The 26,847-nt window shown below is 40.0% G+C and overlaps 1 protein-coding gene across 1 annotated transcript in view; it reads right to left on the bottom strand.

Moving 5' to 3' along the window:
* Positions 1 to 26,847, bottom strand: part of LOC104072891 (E3 ubiquitin-protein ligase Midline-1-like) — a 48,182-nt gene that overhangs the window by 5,140 nt on the left and 16,195 nt on the right. Inside the window, 4 exon segments of the mRNA XM_009572491.1 lie at positions 9,704 to 9,847; positions 18,048 to 18,175; positions 21,832 to 21,980; positions 25,101 to 25,208. Of these exon segments, the coding sequence (XP_009570786.1) occupies positions 9,704 to 9,847; positions 18,048 to 18,175; positions 21,832 to 21,980; positions 25,101 to 25,208 (529 nt within the window).

Raw genomic sequence — 26,847 nt, 5'->3', positions numbered from 1 at the left:
TACATTTACCGAGTCGCTACTTAATTCCACTAACTCATTCCATCCGCCCTCAGCCAAGGTACCTTTTAAGTTCTTGCTATGTGAAGTCAACCATAAAAAATGGACATTTAAGAAACGACTCGGTGGAGGCATGAGCAGTCTGAGATTTTTCATATCCCAGCACAAGGAATTCTTTATTGCTTAAGAACTAGAGGATTATGGAGATCCCATCAACCTACTGTTTGGATTAATGAACTCAGTTTAAGCCTCAGAAAACTAACGTAAGCAGTAAAGCTAGGAGGGCTGGGGAGGCACCTTTGCTGACAGTCCCCAGGTATGCATTCTTCAAGACGTGAAGCAAATCATGGGAGGCCAAACAGGGTAGAGCGTGGACTCCTGAGCAAGCTTTGGCTCTTACACTCCAGACTTTGCCAGGATGTAATCTAAGCCAGTAAATTTAATGGATGCAACTTTTTGATTTATGTCCTCATGGTTAGATGTCAGCTGGTGAAGAGTTGGATAATGTTCCATTTACAAATGTTTTTGGGTACGTTTGATGCCTACCACAGATGTATAATATGTAGGAAGTAAGTAAAATAAGGGAGGAGCAATATCATCTGCAAAACAGGAAAATACTCCACTGAGATGAATTTATTCATCTACATAAATTTTTCCTACCGTGATATAACTGCAATGGCAGTCAATCACCCATATTACTTACTGTACATTTTGAACAGCTCCGGGTTTAATGGATCCCCAGCCTGACAGCTCTCTTATTACAAATGTTTACATAAATAACAAATTTAACATTCATGAAGTATATCTATTCACAACCTTTTATATAGCTATACAGCTAGAAAAAGATATATGCAGATGGAAGTATATGCATGTGTGTGCATATGTAAGACTGACAAACTTCAAAAAGAAAAATGCTTGATCGGATTAGGAACCTGACAGAATTCTTGGTCTCTGCCTTTAGTGGGCATAGAACATGTTATGAAAGCTACTGTGTTATTAAAAAACAGCTTTCAGCTTTTAACTCATGTTTTACCAGTAAACCAGTAAGTACTGGCGAAGAGAATCTTTTAGAAGTCAGTAGTAATTTCAGCTCTGCATACTAGGCAATACAAAACCTTCATGTAAAGTAAAAATTAAAAGGCTACTGGACACAAAACTTGAAAGAAAAGACCTGTGATATGGGTTTACAGACTCATAGACAATTCATAATCATACTGGAAGATTCCTTCCTAATTTGGGATGTGCTTTTCATAACAAAAGATCATTAGAAACAGAACTCATATCCCAAATTTCAGTCTAAGAATTATGTAGCTGTTGTCTCAAAGTCCTCTTATATCACATAGGATCCCTGAGAGGTAGGCAGCTATTCATCCTGCTGTGCAAATGGGTAACTGAGGCACAGTTTCAGCTGGGACTCATATCACCTTGTCATCTAATGAAGAGCTGCAATGCCTAACATATTTTTCTGGACTCTGAGGAGAGGCAGAAATCAGTGAGTAGTTTCTGTCACTTCTACAGGTGTGAACATCCTACCACAAGTGTCTCTCTTTTCATGGCCACAGAGGAAGCCTAGGTGAGTAGCATAGGTGAGATCTCTAACTTCAGGTATCTGAAATGAGGTGAGATGAACCCCACCACCACCCTGATTTGAAGTCTGGAAGTCTAAGCCTGTGGCTGAACTCACACGTGGGTCGTGGCCTTTGGACCAGAATGACAACATTTCTTTGTTGCAGTTTCCTGGTGTAAAGTGGGAAAAAAGAATTCTAGGATGTTCGTTATGCTCCAATCAGTGAGCATCCTGACCACATGTAGCCTCCCTAAATATCAGCTACAAAGGATTCAAAGAGTTTGCTATATGTGGATAGAAGGAGCAAAGAAAAGCAACCTTGCAGCACTGTTTTTCTCAAGACTATTGAAAAACTAGATCATATAAAGCAATCATCTGTCTACCTCCTGAAAAAAAAGAACCCAGTGTTACACGCCATGAAAACCCCAGTCGTGCCTAGCACCTGTAGTAAACTGCTCATAGCAACATCGGTCCACATCTTGTTTCACTGAACCATACCTATCGAATTATATTTATTTTTTTTAGCCTGGATGTGAATGGGTTTCCTAAGAGGAAGAAAGGAAATAAAAGCAGCAGTTTCCTAGCATAAAATATTTCACTGACTGCTCAGAGGAATCCTCATCTTTTCCCAATAAAAATCTGCCACAGCTACTAGAGTGAAGGCACAACTGTTCTGTAGCTGAACTACCACATTGATTTTGCATTGAGACCATCACTTACCTCTGTCGTGGTGTCAGGAACTAAGCCCCACCCAGCCGCTCGCTCACTCCCCTCACAAGTGGGATGGGGGAGAGAATCAGAAGGGTAAGAGTGAGAAAACTCGTGGGTTGAGAGAAAGACAGTTTAATCGGTAAAGCAAAAGCCATGCATGCAAGCAAAGCAAAACAAGGAATTCCTTCACTACTTCCCATCGGCAGGCAGCTGTTCAGCCATCTCCAGGAAAGCAGGGCTCCATCATGTGTAACAGTTACTTGGGAAGACAAACACCATCACTCCGAACGTCCCCCGCTTCCTTCTTCTTCCCCCAGCTTTATATGCTGAGCATGATGTCATATGGTGTGGAATATCCCTTTGGTCAGTTGGGGTCAGCTGTCCCAGCTGTGTCCCCTCCCAGCTTCTTAGAGTCATAGAATCATTAAGGTTGGAAAAGACCTCTAAGATCATCGAGTCCATTCTTGTGCACCCCCAGCCTACTTGCTGGTGGGGTGGTGGGAGAAGCAGAAAAGGCCTTGATTCTTTGTAAGCACTGCTCAGCAGTAACGAAAACATCCCTGTGTTATCAACACTGTTTTAAGCACAAATCCAGAATATCGCACCATACTAGAATCATAGAATCATAGAATCGTTAAGGTTGGAAAAGACCTCTAAGATCATCAAGTCCAACCATCAACCCAACATCACCATGCCCACTAAACCATGTCCCTAAGCGCCACATCTACACGTCTTTGAAATACTTCCAGGGATAGTGACTCAACCACTTCCCTGGGCAGCCTGTTCCAAGGCCTGACCACTCTTTCAGTAAAGAATTTTTTCCTAATGTCCAATCTAAACCTCCCTTGGTGCAACTTGAGGCCATTTCCTCTCGTCCTATTGCTAGTTACTTGGGAGAAGAGACCGACGCCCACCTTGTTACAATCTCCTTTCAGCTACTTGTAGAGCGTGATGAGGTCTCCCCTCAGCCTCCTCTTCTCCAGGTTAAACAGTCCCAGTTCCGTAAGACACTCCTCATAAGACTTATTCTCCAGACCCTTCACCAGCTTCGTTGCCCTTCTCTGGACACGCTCCAGCACCTCAATGTCCTTCTTGTAGTGAGGGGCCCAAAACCGAACACAGGATTCGAGGTGCGGCCTCACCAGTGCCGAGTACAGGAGCACAATCACTTCCCTACTCCTGCTGGCTACTGTGAAGAAAATTAACTCTATCCCAGCCAAAACCAACACAATCTGGCTCATAGGTGCTATTGCAAAATAAGTGTTAAGCTAAAATAAAACAAAATGAAGCATTGGATTGAGAGGGAGTCCAGGATTACCAAGGAATCCCTAACTCAGATGCCTCTGATGGGGTATCAAATAACATATGACAGTAAGTGGGATGAATCCAGACAGGAGTCCTGGAAGTGTCTTCTCCTTCCACAACCACACTTCAGAAGCAAAGGTCGATGGTATACATAGGCCATATATAAAGAAACCCTATTCAGACACAAAAGTGCCCAGATTTTTGCTAAATCATCTCAAAACTAGATTTATATCAGTCACTACAGCTCTCTAAAGGGCACATTTTTCAGGCTTGCATTACACTTTTTATGTTACCCTCCAAAGGTTGATATCAGCTCCTTAACAAAGCATAAAACTTGGATCTAATATATGAAGGATTGTAAAGGCACAGATGCATTGCTATGAGTCTCCTCTCCAGTCTATCCTCTCCTCCTGTGTATGTGGATTTATACATACCCAATACTCACTAGTCTGTACATACTCACACAAGGTAAATTATTATATTATTAAATAATCTAGTTAATGCTTAATTGAGATTTCTGTGTACAGAAGGCAGAGCCACAATAATTTTAGGTATTGCTATATCTTGGCTTCTGCTGCTGGCGTTAATGGCAAAACGCTCGCAGGCAGGTATAGATTCATCCCACCTGACCTTGAACAAAGAGCAGAGTTCCTGAGTTAGGACCTTACCTACCCTAAACTCTCTGCACAGTCAATAGAGAGAGTTGGGAACCCTCCGTTTGACCTGATTCATGTTCTACGGGAAGGCTCTATCCTCTTTGATGACACAAGATACCTTGGGTTTCTTTTCTTTGTCCGTCCAGTCTTAGGCATCCCAGACTACCGGTGTACAATGAATGTTGGATGTGCAGTGAGTGACTCAGTTACTTTGCTTGACAAACCTTGCTGTCCCAACAAGCTCAGCTTTTGCCTATGCACCAAGGGGCTCAGTGTCCATGTGCTTCCTGACTGTGAGGTATTCAATAACAGGCTTTAAATTGAACTTTGATTCAAAAATCTTGGGAATGAAGTTTTGATGACGTCAAACTGCAAGTCCAAGATCCTTCAAAACAGAGAATAGTAACTAGTGACAGCCAAGTTGAGCTTTTAGGTATGTTACTGCATCGAAAGAACCTTTCTCCAGTTATGCCCTGTCAGGACAGCCTCTCTTCTCTGAATACAAAAGGAGATGATTAAAAAAGTTCAGGGAACTGAGCAAGCAGCCTGGTAACATGGGCATCCAGGGGTAGCATTTGCCCTCTCAGCTCCCTGCCGGTGGCAGCAGGTTAAGTGGAAAAGCACACATCTTCTCCTCACTAAGGGTCTCCTATTGTACCCACTCCTAACCCCGGCTACATTCAGGTTTCTTGTGTCAAAAACCCAGGGCTTTTTACAGGGTAATGCAGGTGGTAAAACAATGTATTTTAAAACTGTAGCCTACAAAAATGTAGAGAATTTAAATTACATCCTGGAATGGTGCAGTGAGCACAGTGATGTCCGTACAGGATGCGTGAGTTTTCAAAACAAGTTTCTCAGAGTCTGGAGGTAGTAATTTGTAAAGCTATTTCCCTGGTGTTGGCTGCTGATGCACTTTAAGAAACAGATGGGAAAAATCCCAAGGTGTAAATCCTCCTAAAATTTACACTGGTAGATTTTAATAAAATATATCTTCTTGAAAACTGGAAACAGAGCACAGAAGTCATGGGAAGGTTATTTAATCTCTTGAGTATTTTAATTAGTTTAAAATGCTTTATTTAAATAAATTATTACCAATTCAAATTGGTAGAACAAATACAGTAGGTGAAGGTAACAGATAGCTCTCCACCCCCACTCTGCATTCCCACGTGAAAGACAATAGACGCAGGATTTCTGCAAAAGACTTCACATTTTTTTTTTAAGAAATACACTCTTTTTATACTCTTCAAGAGGCAGAAGTTTTCTTGGTTTTATCCCAAACCTGCTTTTGTGCCATTAAAACATACTCACTAAAATCCTCAGTAGCAATCTGAAGATTGTAAGGAATCTGTTTTTAATATATTAAAACTTCCAGAAACAGACACAAGATAGAATATTCAAAAATTAATTGGTGAATCAAAAACTCACTGTTTTTCATGGAAGCTTGGGCTTCTAATTGTCTTAGAGCCTTCAACAAAATTTTATCCTATCTTATAGGAAGAGTAACCATGTAACACTGGGAAGGTTCTGACAGTACACTGTATCCTTAATACAGTGAATTTTAGTATTTAGCCAATGAAACTAACTAACCTAAATTCCATTTACCAGGAAAGAGAGAATTATTTACTGCTTTTTGTCTTGAAGAGGGAGATGTGTTTTTCATGAAGACATCTTGTATTGCAGCTAGTAAAAAGCTGGGTGTTTAAATTTTAACCTTCCTGAAGCACACTAAAGCAATTCCATGATGTTAAAAAAATGCATACTCAATAAATACTTGAAAATTTATTGAAATGGGATAATGAAATTATAATGCATGTTAGCTAGCTAGTGACAAAGTAATTTTAAAAGCCTTTACAATATTCAGATTGCAGGTGATTAGCTGCCTCTCAGAAATGCAAATGTGCGAACGGTATAACTCTGAGAACAACTGCTTTAGTAAAAGCCAGCTTAATTTAAAGTTCTGTATTGCTCTTATGCACAGAACAGGGCTGCCAAGCATTTAATAGCCAAGCAGTTTGGCCACATTTGGAAATAATCTTTCCTGTATGAAATAGGATTCAAAATGAAATACTCTATTTGGACCTTTTCCATCAAATGTTAACTCTCCAATTTTTCAGTTAATAAAAAAGAATATAGTTGATTATGTTGGATAGAAAATACACTAGAAAAACTTAGCATTGCTTGTTTTTGTTACTGAATTCTTAGCAATCTCTGAATGATATATGCCTCTGGTGGGGGAAATGTACTGAGGAGTGGAAAGTGCAGTCAGTCTGGCTATGTGGTTTTAAGAAACGGATTCCAAAATAACAGCCTCCATTAGCACGGTAGGTGGGTATGTATGCAAAGTGATTCCTATTGTCTCAGGGGAAAAAAGCATGTTGGTTTAATGCAGTACTCTAGCTACTCCCTCGTGACTAATTCATAGCTAGAAAAACACAGAACTGAAGACAATCTATGAATCTGTTTACATTATCTGCTACAGGCAACACACAATACCAATGGAAACTTTTTGGGATATGACAGAGAAATTGAAAAAAAAATTATGTGCAACAGCATGCAAATGCCACAAATAGAAAGAAATTTGTGCTAATCCAAAATCTATTCCATTAAAACAGGATTTAAAAAAAAAAAACACAACACCTAGCTTCATTTCATCAAAACATGAAGGCTGCAGTGCGGCGCCTGCTAACGCCACTTAGAGTGAAAATAGCTCTCTGCGTTCAACCACACTACTAAGGTACACCCCGATATTATAGGGACAATCTTGGAAAGTAATTTATAAAAGTTCGGATATTAGACCCCTCTGCAGGACAAAGAACATAATCCAACAAAATGAAGAAACATCCAAGCAGTGTTCTGAGTAAAATCAGGATGTTAGTGGGCAAATGTCCAGTACCAGTGGAAGCTGGAATGAGCTGGGAGAGTTTGATGTGTTAGAAACCTGGGCAGATCTGTAGCAGTTAGATTTGGCGGGAACATCTCCATTGGAGGTGTTCAAGTCTACATTAAATAATGAGATTAAAAAAAAGCTTTACAACATTTAGAAAACCCTTCCACATATACTTATGTATGCATGTATTTAATTTGGGTTTAATAGCTTTCAATTAATATATATGCATGTATTTAATTTGGGTTTAATAGCTTTCAATTAAATTGAAACTAACAGCCAGGATTTTTGTGTAAGAGCTAGCTGCATTCAAAAAAAAAAAAAAAAAGAAAAAAAGAAAGAAAAAGGGCAAAAGGGCCAGTTCTTTTTTTCATTTCTTTCTGCTGTCATTTAAGGTCTTCAGAGCATTTTGTAAACAAAGTTTCTTACAGTGTTACTTCATTTTCTCTTCAAACTTTTAATGACACCATTTTTGCAAAGTTCAGACTGCACACCGAGGACTTCATGCTATACCCAAAAATTATCATATTGCATCTCTGAAAGTAGACTAATTGATACATGTTTTGCAGATCAAAGCTTCCATCTCCACATGGGAAACCTACAACACCTAAAAATGAAATACCTTGTTATTTAGTCACTAGTAAGCAAAGAGTAAAACCCCACATCACAAAGGTGTGGAAATGGCACACCTTTCTGCTGCTGTGTTCACACGTAATGCCAATAACTAACTTGTGTAAAGTCTTCTAGCATAAACGCATAGATAAAAATGGGTTAGAAAACAAGCAATGTACTGTCTTATCATTAAGACCTGTCTGCTTAGTAGTGATTAATCAGGGAAGATTTTCCTTCCTTATCTACCTTGCTCCAATTTGTTCCAAATTACTGTTTGACCTTTTTGTTATCCAGCCTCCTCAGATCTAGGAGCATGTGTTGAAGTTTACTCGGTCTTTCCAGCAGTCTTAAATTTTACAGTGTGTTGTCCAAAATTACGCTGTTTAGTGAAATACTAAATGGAGGTTTTGGCAAAACACTCATCAAATTTTCAATAGTCCACCTTATTTTTCAGTCAATCCTGAATACAATAATATATTCACAGTATGCTACTTAAAAATGGTGTTAAAATGCCAGCACATGAATCCTCAGATATCCTTTTAGATAGGAAAACTAACTCCAGTTTAGGGATGGAGAAAATGAGGTGCGCACAGCAACAGAGGAGTCAGTGCAAGAGTTTGGCTCAGTACTGAAACTTGGCATAGACCATACCATTTTTCCACAACATAAAGCATGTAAACATGTCCACAGCACTGGCTTTCATCAAAGTATCTCAACAAATTGTGTAAGAAGAAAAACACTTCTGCACTGGGTCAGAGTTAAGCCTATCTAGCTCAGTGCATGGCCAGGGTATCTGATGGTGGACAAAAGCAAGAGCGTAGGAAGGTGTTAAGGAACAGGGAAAGCCCACAGTGACCATTTCTCACCACACTGTCCCAGGCCTCAACAGCTTCCAGCTCTGGGACTTCCTGAGCCAGGAGGAAGTCTCTACAATTCATTGTTCTCAGTGGATTTTTCTTGCATGATCTGTCTAGTCATCTCTTGAACTCAAAAACACAACAACCCTCTGTGGCAATGAATTCCCAATTTAAATACATGTTGACTGAACAAACTCCACCTTTTGATTGATTTGGTTCATTTCAGAATCCTTGTTTCATAAAGCAAGTATGTGTCAGCTAGCGGTATTCCCGTTAAACATACGGGGAACAGGAAGAAGTTAAATGACTTCTCCAAAGTCATAGTCAATGATGGCTATGCTCTGAACCCAGAAGTGTTGACTTCCTGGCCAAAGATTAGACAATATCGTTTTCTCGGAGGAATAGTTATTTAACAACAAAACAATCCAAGAAATAAACAGTAAGTTTGTTCATTAAGGAAAGTCACAGATTCAAAACAGAGAGTGTATTTAATAAAAAATGTGCTACAATACAAAATATAAAGCAATGATTGTTAATGTCATTGTAAGTCCAACAAAGTTACCATATTAATTGTTGTTCCACTGATGTTTGCTGCCTTAGCCTTCAGTATACTAACTGAGACCTATGCTTTGTAGCCTTGAAGACAGTAAAAATCAGAGGGAAGGACTTAATCTGTATTTCTGACAAAGGTCCAGTTGTCAAGGGTATCTAAATGATAACGGGGCTGCAGGTCTAACTAATGACCAGTTCAGCATAGGCTCCCAAGGGCCTGACTAGCCCTTTGGATGAGGTCTTTGTCCCTGTTACATCTGCAACAAGGGACCTAGGATGCAAGAGACAAGTCCTGTTAACATGGGCAATACTTGTGCCTTTGGATCTATGTGCTGGTTTTAGACTTCAAAAGCTCCCACTACATGGCACTTCAGTTAAAGAAATTTTAACTGAATTAATTCTGAATTTTAAAACCTTTCAAAATTATTATTGGTTTGGATTTAAAGTTTTGGCTTTAAATCTTCCTAGAAAATATTTTTTTCCTACATTTATATTTAAAGGCACTTGGTTTACAGAGAAACCATAAGGAAACAGAACTAGAAAAGAGAAGGTTTATACTTACTAACAACATTTGCTTGTCCAGTGAAGATGGTGTACTGCAGCTCGTAAGAGACCACACTGAACTCATCATCCGACGTCCAGTGGACCGTAATGGTATCATAAGAAGCTGTACAGAGCTCTTCTCGAATGGTGGGTGGGTTGGGAGCTGTGAGATACAACAGAGGAGGCTTACTGACACAGTACAATATCTCCCTTCTCACCTGAGATTAGGGGATGCATCTGAGGTATGAGTTTGTAGCTATACCATCCAAAAGACTTTTCAACAACTTTTTGCTAATTCCAGTAGTAACTCTGATTATCAATAAATTGTTGCAAAGGTAAAGGGTATTCTTACTATCAATATAACCACCTGGGAACTCCAGATTTTGAAAATATTTTTTATTAAAGTAGTTTTAGTTTTAGACGCCCTAGCACAAGTGATGTGTTGGTGGTCACATTAAACTGTGATTAAATGGGTACAATTGACATGTTACTTTTTCTAGGATTGTTTCTGATCATCACTCCAAAATTATCAAAGTTTCATTGATGCGTATATCAAGAGGGAGAGTCAACACGCTTCACTGTTGACTTGAAAGCAGTGTTTGCCTAGCCTATCTTACCAGAGATTGGCATAAGTGGTATTTAAAAAATATAATTTTGGGGAAGCCTCCAAACACTCATGTTTTCATGCTCAATCTTCTCCTCTCTGCAAGTTCATTTTTATTTATTTCCTAGCTATCCTTTCTAATATAGATGCATATAATTTCTGTTGGCTATACAACTCACTTTTTTCCAGCCTTACATAAAGAGTTCTTATCATAACATCATGACTGTATGACTATTACAACCTAATCTTCAATGTCATTGCTAATTAAATAATTCTAGAAAACAATCCAAACACATTAATTAAAAGTTGTCCCTCTGTTTCTTCTTTTTTAATCAACAAGCAAGATCTCTGTGTAGCAAGCTATACATTCTTCTCCCATATTAACACACAGGTTTGTTTTAAAGACCTATTTAAAGGAGTGAAACTTGAAGCAAACTTCTTAGGTCTAAATTTTCCTTGTTTGCATTCTTTACAAAGCCAAACACCTAAATAAGAAACAAATGAGTCTTTCTTTGAAAGACTGGTGAGCCTTTCTGCATGCTTGTCTCAGTGGGAGCTTCATTCCTAATCATCTTCCCTACATGCCACCATCATGCATAAAAAAAAAAAATCCTTGTGCTTAATAGTGTTCCTCCCAGCTGCCACAGAGTGAGGAAGGAGGGTACTCAAGCTGAAACAACCACAAATGCCTGTGGATATTTCCTTAAAGGAAAAGGAAGGCAACTCTGAATGGTATTTTTGCTGTCAGCTCTTTAACTTCTGTTAGCCACAAATAATGGCCTCAAAAGAGTCCCTTTGAAGGAATTCCACTTTTACTTTTGCAACATCTTATTTTTACGAAACATCTATTTTACTTTCCATTAAGAATTTTTATAGTTCATGTCCCTGTTTTACTGATGTATGTTCCCAAGGATTAAAGTACAGTCACATCTCCAAGCAGCCTCTTTCAACCAAGGGGCATAAGGAAATATTCAGATGTGTTTCATGATATGACCGTGATTTGTGATGCTCTAAATACTGTAGCATGGAAGCTTACCAATGCCTTTTTTCTTCCCTCAGCAGCGGAACCCTTGGGACAGATGGATATTAATATAGAGAGAAATGAACTAAAATAAGAAGAGTCATCCAGGAGGGGAATATAAACAAAAGAAGGAGAAAAAACCCCACAACCTTCTGGAAAGATTAGTGCTGCAGTTTAGAGGCCAACTAAGTGTTGTGAAAGCTATACAGTACTGCATTAGTCCTATCAGCTGTATTTCAAAAATGTATCCAGCAGAACAATCTACAGGAGCTATTTTTTTTTTTCTAGCTGAGGCTTCATTTTCATATTTTGCCCTTCCTTCAAAGGCAAAAAAAAAATTTGAAAAAAATATTAATTACAAATATACAAGTGGATCCATTTTGCTACTATTCAACTAAAGTCTTCTTCAGTCTTCTGCAACTAACAGAGCAAAACCTTTTACTTCAGAAATGTACCTGTTATAACTACAACACAGATAATAAATATTAATTTAATGGAACGTAACAATTACTGAAGGTTTAATGAGCTGCATTTCAATAGCACCTAAGGGTCTTCAACTCCTTTGAAAATGACAGCCTAAGTTCTCTCTTCATGTGCACACCTGGCTGGCCTTATGGCTGGAGATTTACAGGGCTTCATGTAATGAGAATGACAGAAAAAAGAGATTTGACCTAAGCAGGACATCTTTTCTCTTGCTCTTGTGATTAACCCACACCCACCTGAGACTATAGTGCATGAAATTCAGCTCTTCAGCAACACTAATTTCATAAACCACTCAGAATAAAACAAAATATATCTGCTTCTCCTGCAGACAGACAGACAAGTCTACATGCAAATGGTTTGTTACCACTTTCAAAATAACGTAGAAGTCTGCCAAATTCATCATTCCACAGCACATACTCCTTTGGAGAGTGTAAGTCCGTAATGCAATTAAAGAGATTGACCTTAATCAGTTATCTTCATTATTGCATTTGATAGTGTGTGATTTGCTTATCACATTTGGTAGTACTGCTACAGAGCTCAGGTGCCACAGGGAAAGCTCTACAGAGACTCCAGAGTGATCTCAAGACTGCACCAGCACCTTCCCCCACGTGGCCTTGACTCGGGGTGTGCTCCACCACTGCTCAGGAAGAGGAAGCCCAGCACGCTTCCAGCACAGCAGTGGAAGACTTAAAGCCTCGTATCTACCCTTCGGTCCTGTTTCCCGGTGGAGAAGCAATGATTGCCCATGAGCCCTTCCAGTCCATTCCAGGGTGGGGACAGAGCACTGACTCGCAACAGCAACAAGACTGAAGTTTGACAGCTGATGTTGTTAATATCCTCAGCTATTGGCAGCCTCATGTCTACAAACTGCTACCCAATGTCAGGGAGAGCTGAAAAAAATTTGAAGCAGCTCTTGAAAACCCCAAATTTACAGCCTTGAGCAGTGAGGGAACCTGGAATCAGTGCCAGCAGACTTAGCGAGGCACATTGAAAGCTGCAGCGGTTTAAGGAATTGCTTCCTAACATCTGTAGCTCTCCTTGGCCGTGGGGTGGCAATCTCCATAGAAGACCAGGGCAAACATCTGCGAGTGGTAACTGCTTCAGTCGCATTGACTTTCATCCATCTGCATTCATGAATCAACACTCTCTGACAAGAGTGAAAATAATTGCTGAAGGCTGTTTTAGTTAATTTGTGTGACTTTGACTCCAAACTGAGCAGGCGCACTTAAATAGTCCAGAACCACATCTGAGGTGCCTGAAAGGCAATAGCTAATATTTGAAAAGCAGTTTCTTAAATTTGCTCCCAGAAGTAACTGACCTTGTGAGTATACCTACTCCCTTTCAACCGGCTTAGTTTCACCCACCTTCCATTCAATGTCATCTGCGTGGCTTTTGCTCTGAAGCAGACTGAAAGCACTCACGTGGTCCATACACCTGAGAGGCAGTTTAGGGAAACTGCCACCTCTCATTGGTGAATCCCAGCATGAAGGCGGGGGCTCCTGGGTGACTACTGAGACTATTTCTAAATTCTTTCAGCTCAAGGTCACAGAGATTGACTAAAACCACCTCAGCTTCCTTTTGTTCGCTCAGTCTCCACCTCCCTGGTGGCTTGGGGTGACTGACTTTGGAAAGGGTTCCTTACTGATTTTGATACTGAGTAAAAACCAAAGATCTAAGCCACCTCCTTGACTTAATGGTGCTAGAAATATTCATATTGCTGGCACGAACATGAAGGAGTTGAGGAAGCTGCTCTGAACCTCTCTCTGCTGTTCGTTACTGGCTCCATGGTGTATCATGACACTAGACTGAACCAGCACGCAGGAACTTGAAAGGCACAGTTACATAAGATGTGGATACAAATTTGATGCGTTATTAACATGTCATGCATGAGTTGGCATCAAGAGCTCAGTCATACGACCGTGTAGACGTAGCCTTTGGGTAGACCAGAATTGTTCAAAAACAACAGAATGAGAAGAGATTACTCCCAAAGCATGAGACTGAGCTGGGTGGAGGTGGTTTTTGATCTTTTAATACTGAAAGAGTTAAGAGGAAAGACAGGTTGTGAAGGGTTTCCAGAACAAAGTTGTTTTCGTGTGAAAAAACTGCTGGTATATGCTAAGCAATGCATATTTCTTAGTACAGTCATAGCTAAAGTGATGGATGAAGAAAATGTATCATTGTTTCAGATGGGATTTCTGAAGCAGGGCAAATTGCAAGGTCAAAGAATAGATGTACCTGCAATTGATTTCAAAGTATTAAGACACAGAACAAGTATTTTTGATTCACAACGGATAAAAAAAGTCCTTATGTTAGTAATATTGTGCAGAGAGTTTGCAAGTCATACGCATTGCCTAGATCTAGCTAGATACATGTTTAGAAAAAGATGAGTTCCAGATGAAGAGCTTGAGCAACTGGCAAGATAAGAAAGCCTTCAAAAGATATCAAGGCTATATATACAGAGGATAGAACAGTCAGAGGAAGATTAAGGGTATTGTTTTACTATACTGAGCTTGACATCTCAATGTCTGGCTGGCAACTTTCAGAGGGATACAAGAGATTTTAATTTGGATAGCAGAAGCTTTGGACAGACAGCTGTGTAAATGATAAGCACAAACTAGTTGAATTTATATTTGGGAAAGAAATAGCCTAGGAAGAGAGAAAGATGCAAACTTCAAAGTGCCACATAGAAAACCGGGGTTGGGGAGCGGGAGGATGAAGAAGATCTGACAAATAGTACACTGGGAAGAACCAAAGGAGAGGAAAATCTCCAGAAGACAACCAAGGTCAATTGCTTCGAAGGCAACTGACAGCAGACAGAATGAAGCTGGAATTTAGGCTTTGACATTTTGTTCAGAAGCAGTACAGACGATCGATATAATATCAGCTTCTTCACTTAATTCACAACACAGATGTACCACTAGGACTTACAAATGGTCTTCATTTTACTTAACTGTGAAACATGACAAAAGTAAAGCCCAATTCACTCTGTCACACAGTTTTCAGTTTAAGATCTACAAAGATTCCATTCATCAATCTGAAAGGGGTAAAATAAAATAAATCTTCCTCTAGAGTTTCTGAACAACAATAGAGAATAATCAAGTGCATTTGACTCTTGGGACTATACATATACACGTATATATTACATATATACATATATTTACATAAACGTATTTTAACTGTCTGCATAGGTTGTATTTTATGCTCAGATAATTTGGACACATGTTTTGGATTTTGCCATTGCAGCCATATGCTATTTATTAATGTGAAGAAAAACAGTACAAAGACAGAGCCAGCTAAAACTGTTCTTCACTGGGCATCAAGGGCAAGGATAAAAATGGTAGCTTAGGAAAAACCAGCTAAACTTCTTGATACATTCACAAGTTCCCTTAGACTGCATTTGAGCAATTTTTCAAGACTGTGGATGAGGTAGGAAGAAGGCAGAGAAGGAGCTGTGTAAATGGCACAGCCAGCATGATGGACTGCAGAAAGGATCTTCATTGCCATTGCACCCTGTAGCAAGACTACCCTTCATTTTGCTACAGATACAACCTTCATTTTCTGTGGTGCACAGCAATTAGGCTGGTAATGGGATGTGCAAAGGGGAGAAGACCTAGGGAGTGCGGGAACAGACTGCTAGATGGAGTTAACCTCTTATAACTTTAAAGATGTAAACCACAATTATCTATATTTGAATGAGTCTGTCTAGCCTCTGTTTGGAGCCAGCTGGGAGAAACAGGCACCTCCAGAATAGAGTCAACTGACTGATATATGTGCCTTAAAATGAGCTGGTTATTCCTCTTCTTTGACTATAAAGGAAGCTGAGGCTGATTATTTTACGGGTAGATTCCTAGGTTAGGGCAAATGAGCCTGGCTTTTTCTTAATCCTTCCTTTTATTTCCTTGGCTTTTTATAATTTTGGGGTGAATACTCAACATGGTGGCAAAATTCCAGCAGACTTTGGGGAGAGGCAGACACCAAAACATTTCACTGGTGCTGTATAAAAGTTCAAGTGACTCTCACCACGTTATTATTGAGTATTATTTACTTGAGTACGTGTTAAACACTGATTGTATTCACCAGTTACACAGTGATACAGAAATTTCTTGCAGATAAAATCTGTCTTTCAGATATGGCAAGAACCCCACAGCTCTGTAACGCAAGGGTGGTGCTGCCCTGTGCATGCAGTCTTGCTCTTCCCAGTATTAATCTGTTCACTTATTCCCCTGCAGAAAAGCCAGAAATCAGCCCCCTGCATGGAAAAGATCCAGTGGTTGGCAATGAGAAGACTCTGTGCTCCCACATCCTTTTGAAATAACACGGGTATATCTCCTGCAAACAGGGCTAAGCAAACAGGCCCAGGAAGCGTTTTCAAGTGCTTTTCTAACAGTGGTTTGAGACTTTCATTGCAAATTCTCGCTGTTAACAGCAGATGCTTAAAGACCCTGCAAAATGAAAACCTACTCCGTGTCTCTTCTGTTTTCAATTGAACTGGAATGAATTGTTCTAATTCTGGCATTGAAATCAAAACACCCTAAATTACAGTAATTTGTTTCTCTTTGTGAGTCATTATATACTCTGAGATTGCACATTACTCAGGCCTTCAGTAAGGGTCTAATCCTGCGGGCTTCTTCAGGCCAAAGCTCTCAGTTAAGCGAGCTGGGGCTCTGCTCTGTGGAGAACCCATCCCACACCCTGACACGGAGCACAGTGCGTGCTCTCTAGTTCCAGGCACGGCGAGGTCCTCCAGTTCCGTGGTGGGGGAAATACACGGTGTCACCAGCATGAGAAAACATCTTTCATTGCTGAGCCCTTAATGTTGATTGCTTCAACAGCTTCTGGTTGCTCAAGGGAAATCTGCCAGGCTGCAATCTGCCGCAGCGAGAAGGCAGCCCCAAGGGAGAGGGTAACACGTGGAGCATCCATCCCCTGGAAAATGGGATTTGGTCCCTGCTCTCCCTCCTTTGGCTGCTCCAGGCTAAGCTCCAGCTGTTCTTTCATTTCACTCTGCTGCGGTGGCTTTTAACCATTTCTCACTCCCACTTGCTCACACCCTGGTCGGGGAGGAATGCAAGGAGAGGAGGTAGCAAATGCATTCCAGTTGTCCTCTGTAGCACCTAATCCTTCCTGGGGCATTCTGGGGCTGCTGGGGGTAATATATTCAGGATTAAGAGGGAGAGCGTATTGGGTTTATGTGGCAAGGTTTGGGGCTGCAGGGGTGACTTCTGTGAGAAAAGACCAGGAGCTGACTCCATGTCGGACACAACTCGTTCTGAGACAGACCCGCTGCTGCCCAAAGCTCAGCCCATCACTGATGCTGGTAGTGCCTCTGTAATAATATACTTAAGAAAGGGAAAAAAAAGCTGTGCAGCAGCTGGGAGAGAGAGGAGTGAGAAAATGTGAGAGAAACAATCCTGCAGACACTGAGGTCAGTGAAGAAGGAGGGGGAGTCACTGGAGCCTGCAGCCTGTGGAGAATACCATGGTGATGCAGGTTGTCCCCCTGCAGTCCATGGAGGACCACAGCGGAGCAGATATCCACACTGCAGCCTGTGGAGGAGCCACACTGGAGCAGGTGGATGCCCTGAAGGAAGCTGCTGCCTGTGGAGAGGAGCCCACACAGGAGCAAGTTTTCTGCCAGGAACCATGGCCCATGGGGGACCCACAATGGAGCAGTCTACTCCTGAAGGACTGTACCCCATGGAAAGGACCCATGCTGGAGCAGTTCTTGGAGAACGTCAGCCTGTGGGAAGGACCCATGTTGGAGAAGTTTGTGAAGAACTGCATCCCGTGGGAGGGAGCCCATGCCACAGCAGGGGAAGAACGTGAGGAGGAAGGAGTGGCAGAGATGATGTGTGAGGAACTGACCGCAACCCCCATTCCCCGTCTTCCTGTGCCACTCGGGGGAAGAAGACAGAAGAGTTGGGAGTGAAGTTGAGCCCGGGAAGGAGTTTTGTTTTTATTTCTCAATATCCTACTCTTACAATTAATAGGCAATAAATTGCATTAATCTTCCCCAAATTGAGTCTGTTTTGCGTGTAGCCGTAATTGTTGTGTGATCTCCCTGTCCTTATCTCAACCCATGAACTTTTAATCTTATTTTCTCCCCCTGTCTTGCTGAGGAGGTGAAGTGAGAGAGCAGCTTGGTAGGCACCTGGCAGTCAGCCAAAGTTAACTGACCACAGAGAGGAATGAAGAAATCCTGTTACCACTGTTTTATGAGGAACATATAATAGTAGCACCATGAGAAAAAAATTACCTGTAAGGTAATCAAGGCATTCCAGCAATTTCTTCTCCCTGGTAAAATCAAGTGCGAAAGTATCGAAAGTATCGTTGAGATTAATTTCAGGAATTAGAACCTGGGAGGATGCAGTTGCCATGGAAACCCTATAATGAAAAGAAAAAGTCTTTTAGCACGCAAGACACAGTAACTTTCACATCAAGGTAGGACCGGATCATTATGATTGTTATCACTTCTCAAAAAGCTTGTCAAAAAATTTTACATGTATTTTATTTATACGGTTTAAGTTCGGAGCTTCTCCTGCCACTTTTATTTTTGTGAGCAAAGTCCCCAGTAAAAATCTCTTATTACTTAGCTTTTGCTTAACATGCAGTGTCAGATAAGTTTTTAACAAAATATTGGTTAAACAACAATATACTTTTAATTGTTCTTTCTAGTCACCCACTGAACCAAAGTAGCAATAGCACCATATTTATCTGTGTTTTAAGCAATCCTGACAGATACTGCATCTCTCCCAACCCTTGTTTTCCCAAGCAGTTTCTTGCTCCAGGCATTCCTTGGCACTGCCGTCCCAAGGGCTTGGTGCAGATCCCCACACCTCCGCAGCTGTTCAGCACAGCACACTGCTGTTAACTTCAAAAAGCACAGGGAGGAGATAAAACAAATAGATGTCAGCACAGTTTATTTTGAAAGGCTTTTCCCTGCAAAGCATGTGTGCATACTTACATTTCCTCCAAAACTGAAAAGTTTCCTTGCCTACCTCATTTCAGGAGCTACATCCACCTTTTGTCTGTCCAGCCGTACTATTCTAAAGAGGTGAGCTTTCACAAGAAAACTGCCATCAGGATGTACCTTTCAGATCCTTCAGCCTGATATCTCAAAATGTATGTTACTGGAGAGCTGGATACTGGATATGTTTACAGAAAGTTTGGTCGGTTTAAGTGAATAGGTTATTAAAACTCATTTGTTAATTGTTTGAGTTTGGAGGTAAACACACAACCATGCACACAAGGTATGTCAGTTAACTGTCGCATGACACATGTCAGATCACAATATTTTGATTGCTTCAATTAACAGTTTCCCAGATCAGAGTATTTCTCTGTAGACTCTCAAATGCCTCTAGATTCTCAAATGCCTCCAGGCCAAATGCTTACTAAAAACTATGTTTTCATATATTTCTTGTATAGTATTTCGGGAAAATGCAGTTAGGAAAGTCAAAAACTAAGCTGCACATCTCGTTGTCTTCAGCATAGTTTTCAAAAGATGAGCTGAGGAGGTTTCCTAGTCAATAATTCATGTTATACAGTTTTCAGCACTGTTTCTCTTGCAACTGTGGTTGTAGAACTTAGTTTAAAGTAGATCCTAGTACAGATAGTACAGATGGGGTTTTTGTGGAGAGCATAATTGAAGTGCCTTTTGCCCCACGTACTTAGAGGGAAAAATTCCCTGAGTTCTTTCAATTCTTTTTTTTCTCCCCCACCCCTCCCACCCCACAGTAGTTCATCTGCAGTTACACTATACTGTTTCATATCTAGTAGGAAATAAAGACTTGCATTTCTTGTAGGGCCTGTGTTAGGGCAAACATCTCTACAAAATTAACAATGGCTTTGCTAAGAAACGAGCAAGCAGGTATCTAAGAAGAAGAGCTTCTTTGAATACCTCCATAAAGCATGTATTTATTGTGAAGAAGACCGTATCACAGGCCCTTTTGGACTTTGTTTGGGGCTACGCAAAGGGTGCACTGTGAGTACATGTGCTAAAGTCAGTTTTCAGTGAGCTCAACAGTTCGCAGTTTCAAACACCATGTCACCATACTGGGTTCAGAGGACTGAATTTCCTCTTGTACTTCTGCCCGCTCTATCTGACACTGTACTTGGCTGGGATGTTTTTTTCTAGGATAAATGCATTTCACCCACTGTAAATAATGCATGACCTAAATCACTGTAGTGTATGTAATGTCTTCGCTATACATAGTTACCTGTTGTGCCTACAACAGAGAATATTATACTGCAATTACTTTGAAATATGTGCATGAAGAAATGCAATGAGCATAATTTCAGGCGACTGTTTTAGCTGCTGGAGGGCCCTGGTGAGACTGTTACATGAGCAGTCTAGAAGTAAACAAAATATTGCTCACCGCATGAGAACTAAGAGAGTCACTTGTGCGGAGTAATTTATTAATCAGATTTAGTCTCTTTTTCCACTTGCAATTTGTCTGCAAGCACTTGGCGTTTTTTTCCCCTCAGTTTTATTCACTGCTTGAAATGATTCTCTGATTTTCAGGGCGTTCACAGCCATCTCATTACGGACAGCAATCTGTGATAGCCAAGAATTAGATTTGATTGGGCACATATGTCAGCTGGTCTCATTTCTGCTCTCCGAGTGTCTCTCCTGTGACTGTATTTATGATGCAACTGTTCATGTTTACAGGGTGAAGATGGAGCTTCTCTGAATATTCTCTGGTAGTCAGTTAAAAAGCTTTTGTCTCTACAGGCTTCTGCCCTATTGCTTGTTCAACCGGATACTGGGAAAAGGCCAGACCCTCACCTTCAGCTTTTTGCTCACGATACTCATGTGGTAGTTTCACTATCAGCTTCAGCTGGGAAAAAGAAGTGCCACAATGTAGCTTGGTGACAGAATACAAACCAGGGTCTGAGTCTGACAGATCAAATGTAATCCATTGCCTTCCCTTCCTTTGCCTTGTCCTGCCTTCCCTTTCTCAACAGATTTTCAATTCTCTGAGCCTGCAACGAGCAACCCAGTGTTGCTGGCTTATTTATAAATTCATTAAATAGCTTTGGTGAAGCCTGATATTCATAGAATCTGCATACAGCACTCCAGAGTAAGTGATAGACTTTAAAAAAAAAAATAAGAAGAGCAGGGAATTTCATGCTTTGGATTAGGTGAAAATTGGCTGGACAATGTGAAGATATAATGTGAACCCAGAGATAAAAACATAGTTGAATAAATGAGCATATTTTTTAATAGTTTTCTTCTTCATTGTCCAGGTACATTCTCCTTTTTTTTTGTTTCTCTGACTGATGGCTAAACAGCTGATAATTCCAACAGAACATTTTTTCATCAGAAAATACTGCTGAAATTCAGTGGTAATGTTTCAGCATTCACAGTGTTGCACTGACAGCACAGTTTCCTAGAGAGACTTGCTCCCTTGTCTTCGGGTCCCTGATATATCTGGCACACTGAAAAGGAGCCTAGGATCCTAGAAGTAGTAGAAATTCCCTGCACCCAGGGACCCAACACAGCAGCTGCCATAACTTCCAGACACCCAAGCTGTTGAATCTCCAACTCTTCGAGTGGGCTACCTCAGAGATGCATGGTGCAGGTTCCCAAAGTTACACATTTTGTTACCTTGCCGCTTGCTATTTTGTGAAGAATATGAATCCATTAAAATAATTCCAAGTTTCTTCTACGGAATGTATTCGCTGCCCGATTTCTTTCTCAGTCTCAAAATTCTTCATGGAGTAGGAATTTCAGCCTCCAGAAACCTGTTTTTTTAGTCTGTTTAGCACCAGATATCTGCTTGGCATCCACGTTACCTCCTTCATTTGTGCGTGCATCCTTTTTCGACTGTTCCTCTTTTCAAAGGGCTGTTTTGGTTTGGCATTACAGTAAGGTCCTTCCCACTCTGGTATAGCACAAAGTAGTGTTTTGGGGAAATGTGTCAATTCATCCCCCTCTCTCTGACCACATTTGTGGTGGGACAAGACAATACGGCAACTATGACAACCCATCTGCCTTAAACTGAGGTTTTTCTGTTTATCGAGAGAAATGTCTTCTTTACCTTTCGGTGATATTTTTAGCAGTTTGCAGGAAGCGAGCGTGATCGTTCTCCTTCAGCGACTGTTCAGCCTGAGAGATGAGGGATGTCGAGCGCTCAATGCACTGTTTGCAGTTCGCAATCTGCTGAGCCAGTTTTCTCAACCTCACCACCTTGAGTGGAAACATAAGAAAGCAGTCACATCTTTAAGGTCACAAATCATGATTGCATTTGCACTTCCGATGCAAAGCTGGAATGCAAAGGGGGAGTTAAGATGAATGTCTTCACTGACAAGAGCTTCTTTCACACTAGCTTGATGGTGAGCCCCATCTAGCCAACGTAACATTTTTAATAAGGGGACAGGGACAGCCTTTCTGCCTCAATATTTTCCACATGGAAAACAACAGGGGAGAGCCAAAACAAGCACAGCTGGCCTATTTTCCAATAGAAGAAGCGTCATTTCCTGGTACTTTCTGCTTGCACGATAACTAAGGGCTATTTAGATAACCGTTTCCCTGAAGTGATGAGATCTGTGTTAAAGGCATCTTATAGATTAACTACTTTTTTCTGACTACTGAGGTGAGTTTCATAAAAAATAATCTGAAAATAAAACTTGACAGAAAAAGACTGTTCAATTCTACTAACAATACATGCTTGCCCTTTTCATTATGTGCTTTTAGTCAAACAGGGTGTTTTCTGGTTGGATATTTTTAACTGGACAAAAGCACAGTAGTGCTGGAGAGCTGATTATTATTACTGCAAACACATGTGCTGGAGATAAACACAGTATATGTGACTGTAATCATTAGCTGAAAGGTTAGGGAGGGGCACAGTCAATCCTCCATCTAAAGACAATGTTGGCTAACAAAACTTCTAGTTCCTGAAAGGTCTGGGAGTCCTTCCCATTGTTATCACATCAGGATCACAGTTTGAACAGGAGTAAGAAATAGGAAGGAAATGAAATAATTCTGGAGTTTAGAAAGGCATTAAGACCCAGTTACATGCAAAATGAGGAAACTCACAACCAAGTGGATTGGCAGAAATAGCCAAATTTATAACGAAGGTAACGTTCCCAATCTCAGCAATTAGGGCACAAGCTATGAAGTTGCTGAGTTGAATTTCAGATATAACTGCATCCTTAGCAGAGATAAGGGTATCTTAGTGCACCTACCTGACAACAGAAACCAGTAGGAAAATAAATCTCTTGGAAAACTTTCAAAAAGAAAATACTGGCCAAATGATTAGTGTCCTGTAACATTGGTATTTCTTCTAAAGATAGAAACAATAAAGGGAGAAAAATGCTGGGAAAGCATTAAGATTTTGATAATGCTAATAATCTGATCAGCTTCTAGGATGAACTAATGCCATAATGTTTTCTCTAACTGTGCATTTGCAGAGATTACAATTTGGTCTACACCAGTCTAACCAGGGAGAGGTTCATTTCAGTATTAAGTAGCTCATCTCTTTGTTTACTTATTAATTAACAAAACAAACAATGCACTCAAATAAATGTTACCTTATGAGCTTTTAGCAATCAGAGGCATATCATGATTTGTGAGGGCTACATATGAACTAGTTTTTTTGTTTGCTTGATTCTTTTCTGTATCTTCTTCAAGAAGACAACTGATGATAAACTTTAAAAGGAAGAGGTCTCATCTCACCCACTCCCTTCCAATGGCAGGAACAATGTCTGCACTAAAATTATCTTATTTATTTGATATTTAAATGGTTTTTTCCTGTTACATGCTCTGTGGGATTTTATAGGTTTTGGGTGCTAGGTGAGATTAAGGATGGAGCTGCACCACATTGTCAGACTCGTGTGTCTGAATCTGCAGCCTTGCTAGCCATAGCTAGAACTTTATACCCGAGTGTTTCCAGCTCTGTAGCCATAACTACAGTGCTATAGACAAATTTGCCATGCCCTACCTTCCAGAAAGATTCTTTGCCACAGGCCCTCTTCAAAGAAGGTACATTGGGCAGAATTCCCTGTGGCTTTTCACATGGGTCTCTCAAACCCCTGAAATCTTTCAACATATACAACATTTGGGGCAAAGCATTCCAGATCTTTACTGGACCTCCATTGATACCACTTTTGGTTGAACAAAGTAGAACAAAGAATGGGGATAGATTCTGGTATCAGCTATATTCAAATAAATTTGGAGTCAATTGTATTCTAAATCTTTCATGCTCTAATGGACATTAGAATACATCTTTGCAAGCAACAGATTTTTTAAAAGCAACTCATGTATATAGCACAAATCCAAATGAATGGAAAGTTTTCTACTTCATTGGAAGCACAGCTGGTCTCACTGCATAGAGAAACAGAGTTGAAACAATAATGCAGAAGGCCACCTTTTCCATTTTGAAGGGAATTATATTTTGTTAACAGCATGAGGAAATTCAAGTTCTGTCACACAACGTACTGGACCTGTGGCTTCAAACATGTTTAAGTCAGCTCTTGCCTACAGGCTTTTTATTTCAAGTTAATTGGAATATCTTGACAGCCGCATGAACCATTTAACCTGCTCTTGAATTTATTCCTTTCCTGAGCTTTTCCCACACAAGAAGAGTTTATATTTGACTTAGTTTAGCAGTTAAAGAGTAAACACCATGTACCTAGAAAATAAGAACGTTAATTCAACTCTAATGTGTTTCTGAGTTCACAGGTAGCTAGCAAAATGTGTTGAAATTTGAATATCAGAGATTCTTCCTGCTCAGTATGTTTGTCGCTAATAATCATTGTACCTCAGTAATTAGAAATGCACACTTCATTTAATTTCCTGCATGTTTTTGAATATTTTTTTTGTAAATAAGTTAAACTTTCTATTCTCAAGAATGACAGTGATTGAAACAATTTTTTTATGTGATAGTATTTTAATAAATAATTAAAGTATCTAGACTAAATTATTCATGTAGGTAATTGCCAGCCACGATACCAAATGTTGTGACACTTTGTGAAAGTGAAAACTTTGGGGGGAACAGTCAGACATATAACAGACTGAAGGAATCACTAATGAGTCATCATTTTATTATCATTTACTGATGGTGACATCATTTCTGTATTTATCCTTAAAAATCATAATCACATGTAGTAAGAGAGATGCCAAATAAACTGTTGAGGTCTAGCATACTAACCTTGATATATTTCATTCCTCTTTACATGAAAGTAGCAGTAGCCCAGGACTACATAAGGACTTTTACAAATTTGTATTAATAGTACCTGAGGTCAAAAAGCCGAAAGCATGACGAAGCAGTGTTGACCTACTTGTGATCTAAAGAAGAAAAGCTTTTACCTTTCCTTCCTTGATTTTGGTTCCAATTATTTGTCGTCTTTGCTGGATTATTTCAATGAGCTGGTCACATTCTTCCATCAGCTTGGTTTCTTGGCGTGATGCATTTACCTACAAAGCAAACCATTATGATTAGCAAAACCTTTTTTGACATTCTCCTTTTCCTAATTTAAAAAATTGTAATTTCTAAAATGTTGGTTTGGGCATTTTTTCTCCTCTCTGTGTATAATCTGTGTGTTATTTTGTTTTCCCTCTCTTGGATTTTGTGAAATACTGAAAGGAGTCTGAATGTCTTGTTTGCAAGAGGTAGGACTTGCAAATAGATACTCATCAGGTATTTCTAACTCAAGTGAGAAAAGCCTGGTCCTGTGAGTACTGAGTGGTGTCAGTTATAGCGGACATCAGTGAGTAGTGAAGGCTCAACACATCACCGTTTCAAGCTGTATAGAGGACTGCAGTGAATACTAATGCATGTAAGAGCACAGGTACTGGATCAGACAGCCCATCTAGTGCAGTATCCTGTCTCTCACTGCTGCTAGTGCCTGCCTCTGCTAGTAAAGCATCTTAGGAAGAAGTCCCAACATGTATGATGATTCCCATGAATATTTTCTCATCTTCCAACCATTTGCAGCTCAGAGTCTTCTTGAACCAGACACAATTTCTACATCATCACTAATCCTCAGAAGAGTTCTCTTCTGTGGATTTATTTAGTCTCTCCTTCAACCCCTGCAAAACTTTAAGTATCCCCACCACCCTACAGCAATGAGCACCACAGCTTAACTCACAGTTAAGTGAACAACTGCCCACTTCAGAGGGATTTGAACCTGTCTCCTTCCAGCTGTATTTAATGATACCAAGTTCTTTTACTGGGAAGGACAGTGAACTAGTGATACCTATCCACAGTCTCCGTGCTGCTTGTGCCTTTATAGATCACTGTTTTGTCCTCTGGCAGGACTTCTTTTCTACATTAAAGAGGCTTAAGTGATTAAGTTTTTCCTTGTATAGTCATTCAGTTTTTCCTTGTATGAAAGCCGTACCATACCTTCAATCATCCCTATTTTTCTTCTCTGAAACTTTGCCAGGTCTATCATCTCCTTTTTGGTATGGGGAACAAACTGTACTAAGTACTCAAGGTGCAAACAAACTATGGAGTCATACAGTGGCACGATATGTTCCCTACTTCAGCTTGATTACTTTCATAATGATTCTTAATGTTTGATTTGCTGAATTTAAGACTTGAAAATATTTATTATTTTTAGTGTCCATATAGTGGTTCCTGAAAGATTCAAATTACCAAAGATCCAAGCGACATTACCAAGCCATGTGTATTGACTGCCTTTATTATTACCACTTTGCCTCAGCAATGAATCAGATAGATAGATAGAAAATAATAGCTGTGCTCAAGTTGTTTTCTACAGTATAAATATATGTCAGTGAAACTGTTTTTAATGCAAAAAAACTCACAAAGAATATTACCTTTCTATGGAAAATGTTGACTTTTATCAAAAAATAAGAAAACTTAGAACAGTTTTGGTTCTCAGCTGAAAATGTTTTGATTCTGAGGGAGACTGATTTTTTCAGTGAAAAGTCAACATTCTGTACAACAGGAAAAATGTACTTCCCCACCAGCGGTAGTATGTATAGCTTACGTGTATGCGTAAAGAGTCAAGAAAAAGGCAAAAAGTTCTAATCATATCTAGAATAAAGAAAAATTTAAAGGGGTGATTTCAGAGCTGTGTTTCCATACACA

This window comes from Fulmarus glacialis, unplaced genomic scaffold, assembly GCF_000690835.1.
Source record: "Fulmarus glacialis isolate BGI_N327 unplaced genomic scaffold, ASM69083v1 scaffold9632, whole genome shotgun sequence".
Taxonomy (NCBI): Eukaryota; Metazoa; Chordata; class Aves; order Procellariiformes; family Procellariidae; genus Fulmarus; species Fulmarus glacialis.
Note: the sequence above shows the minus strand (reverse complement) of the source record. Positions and strands in the feature narration are given on the sequence as shown.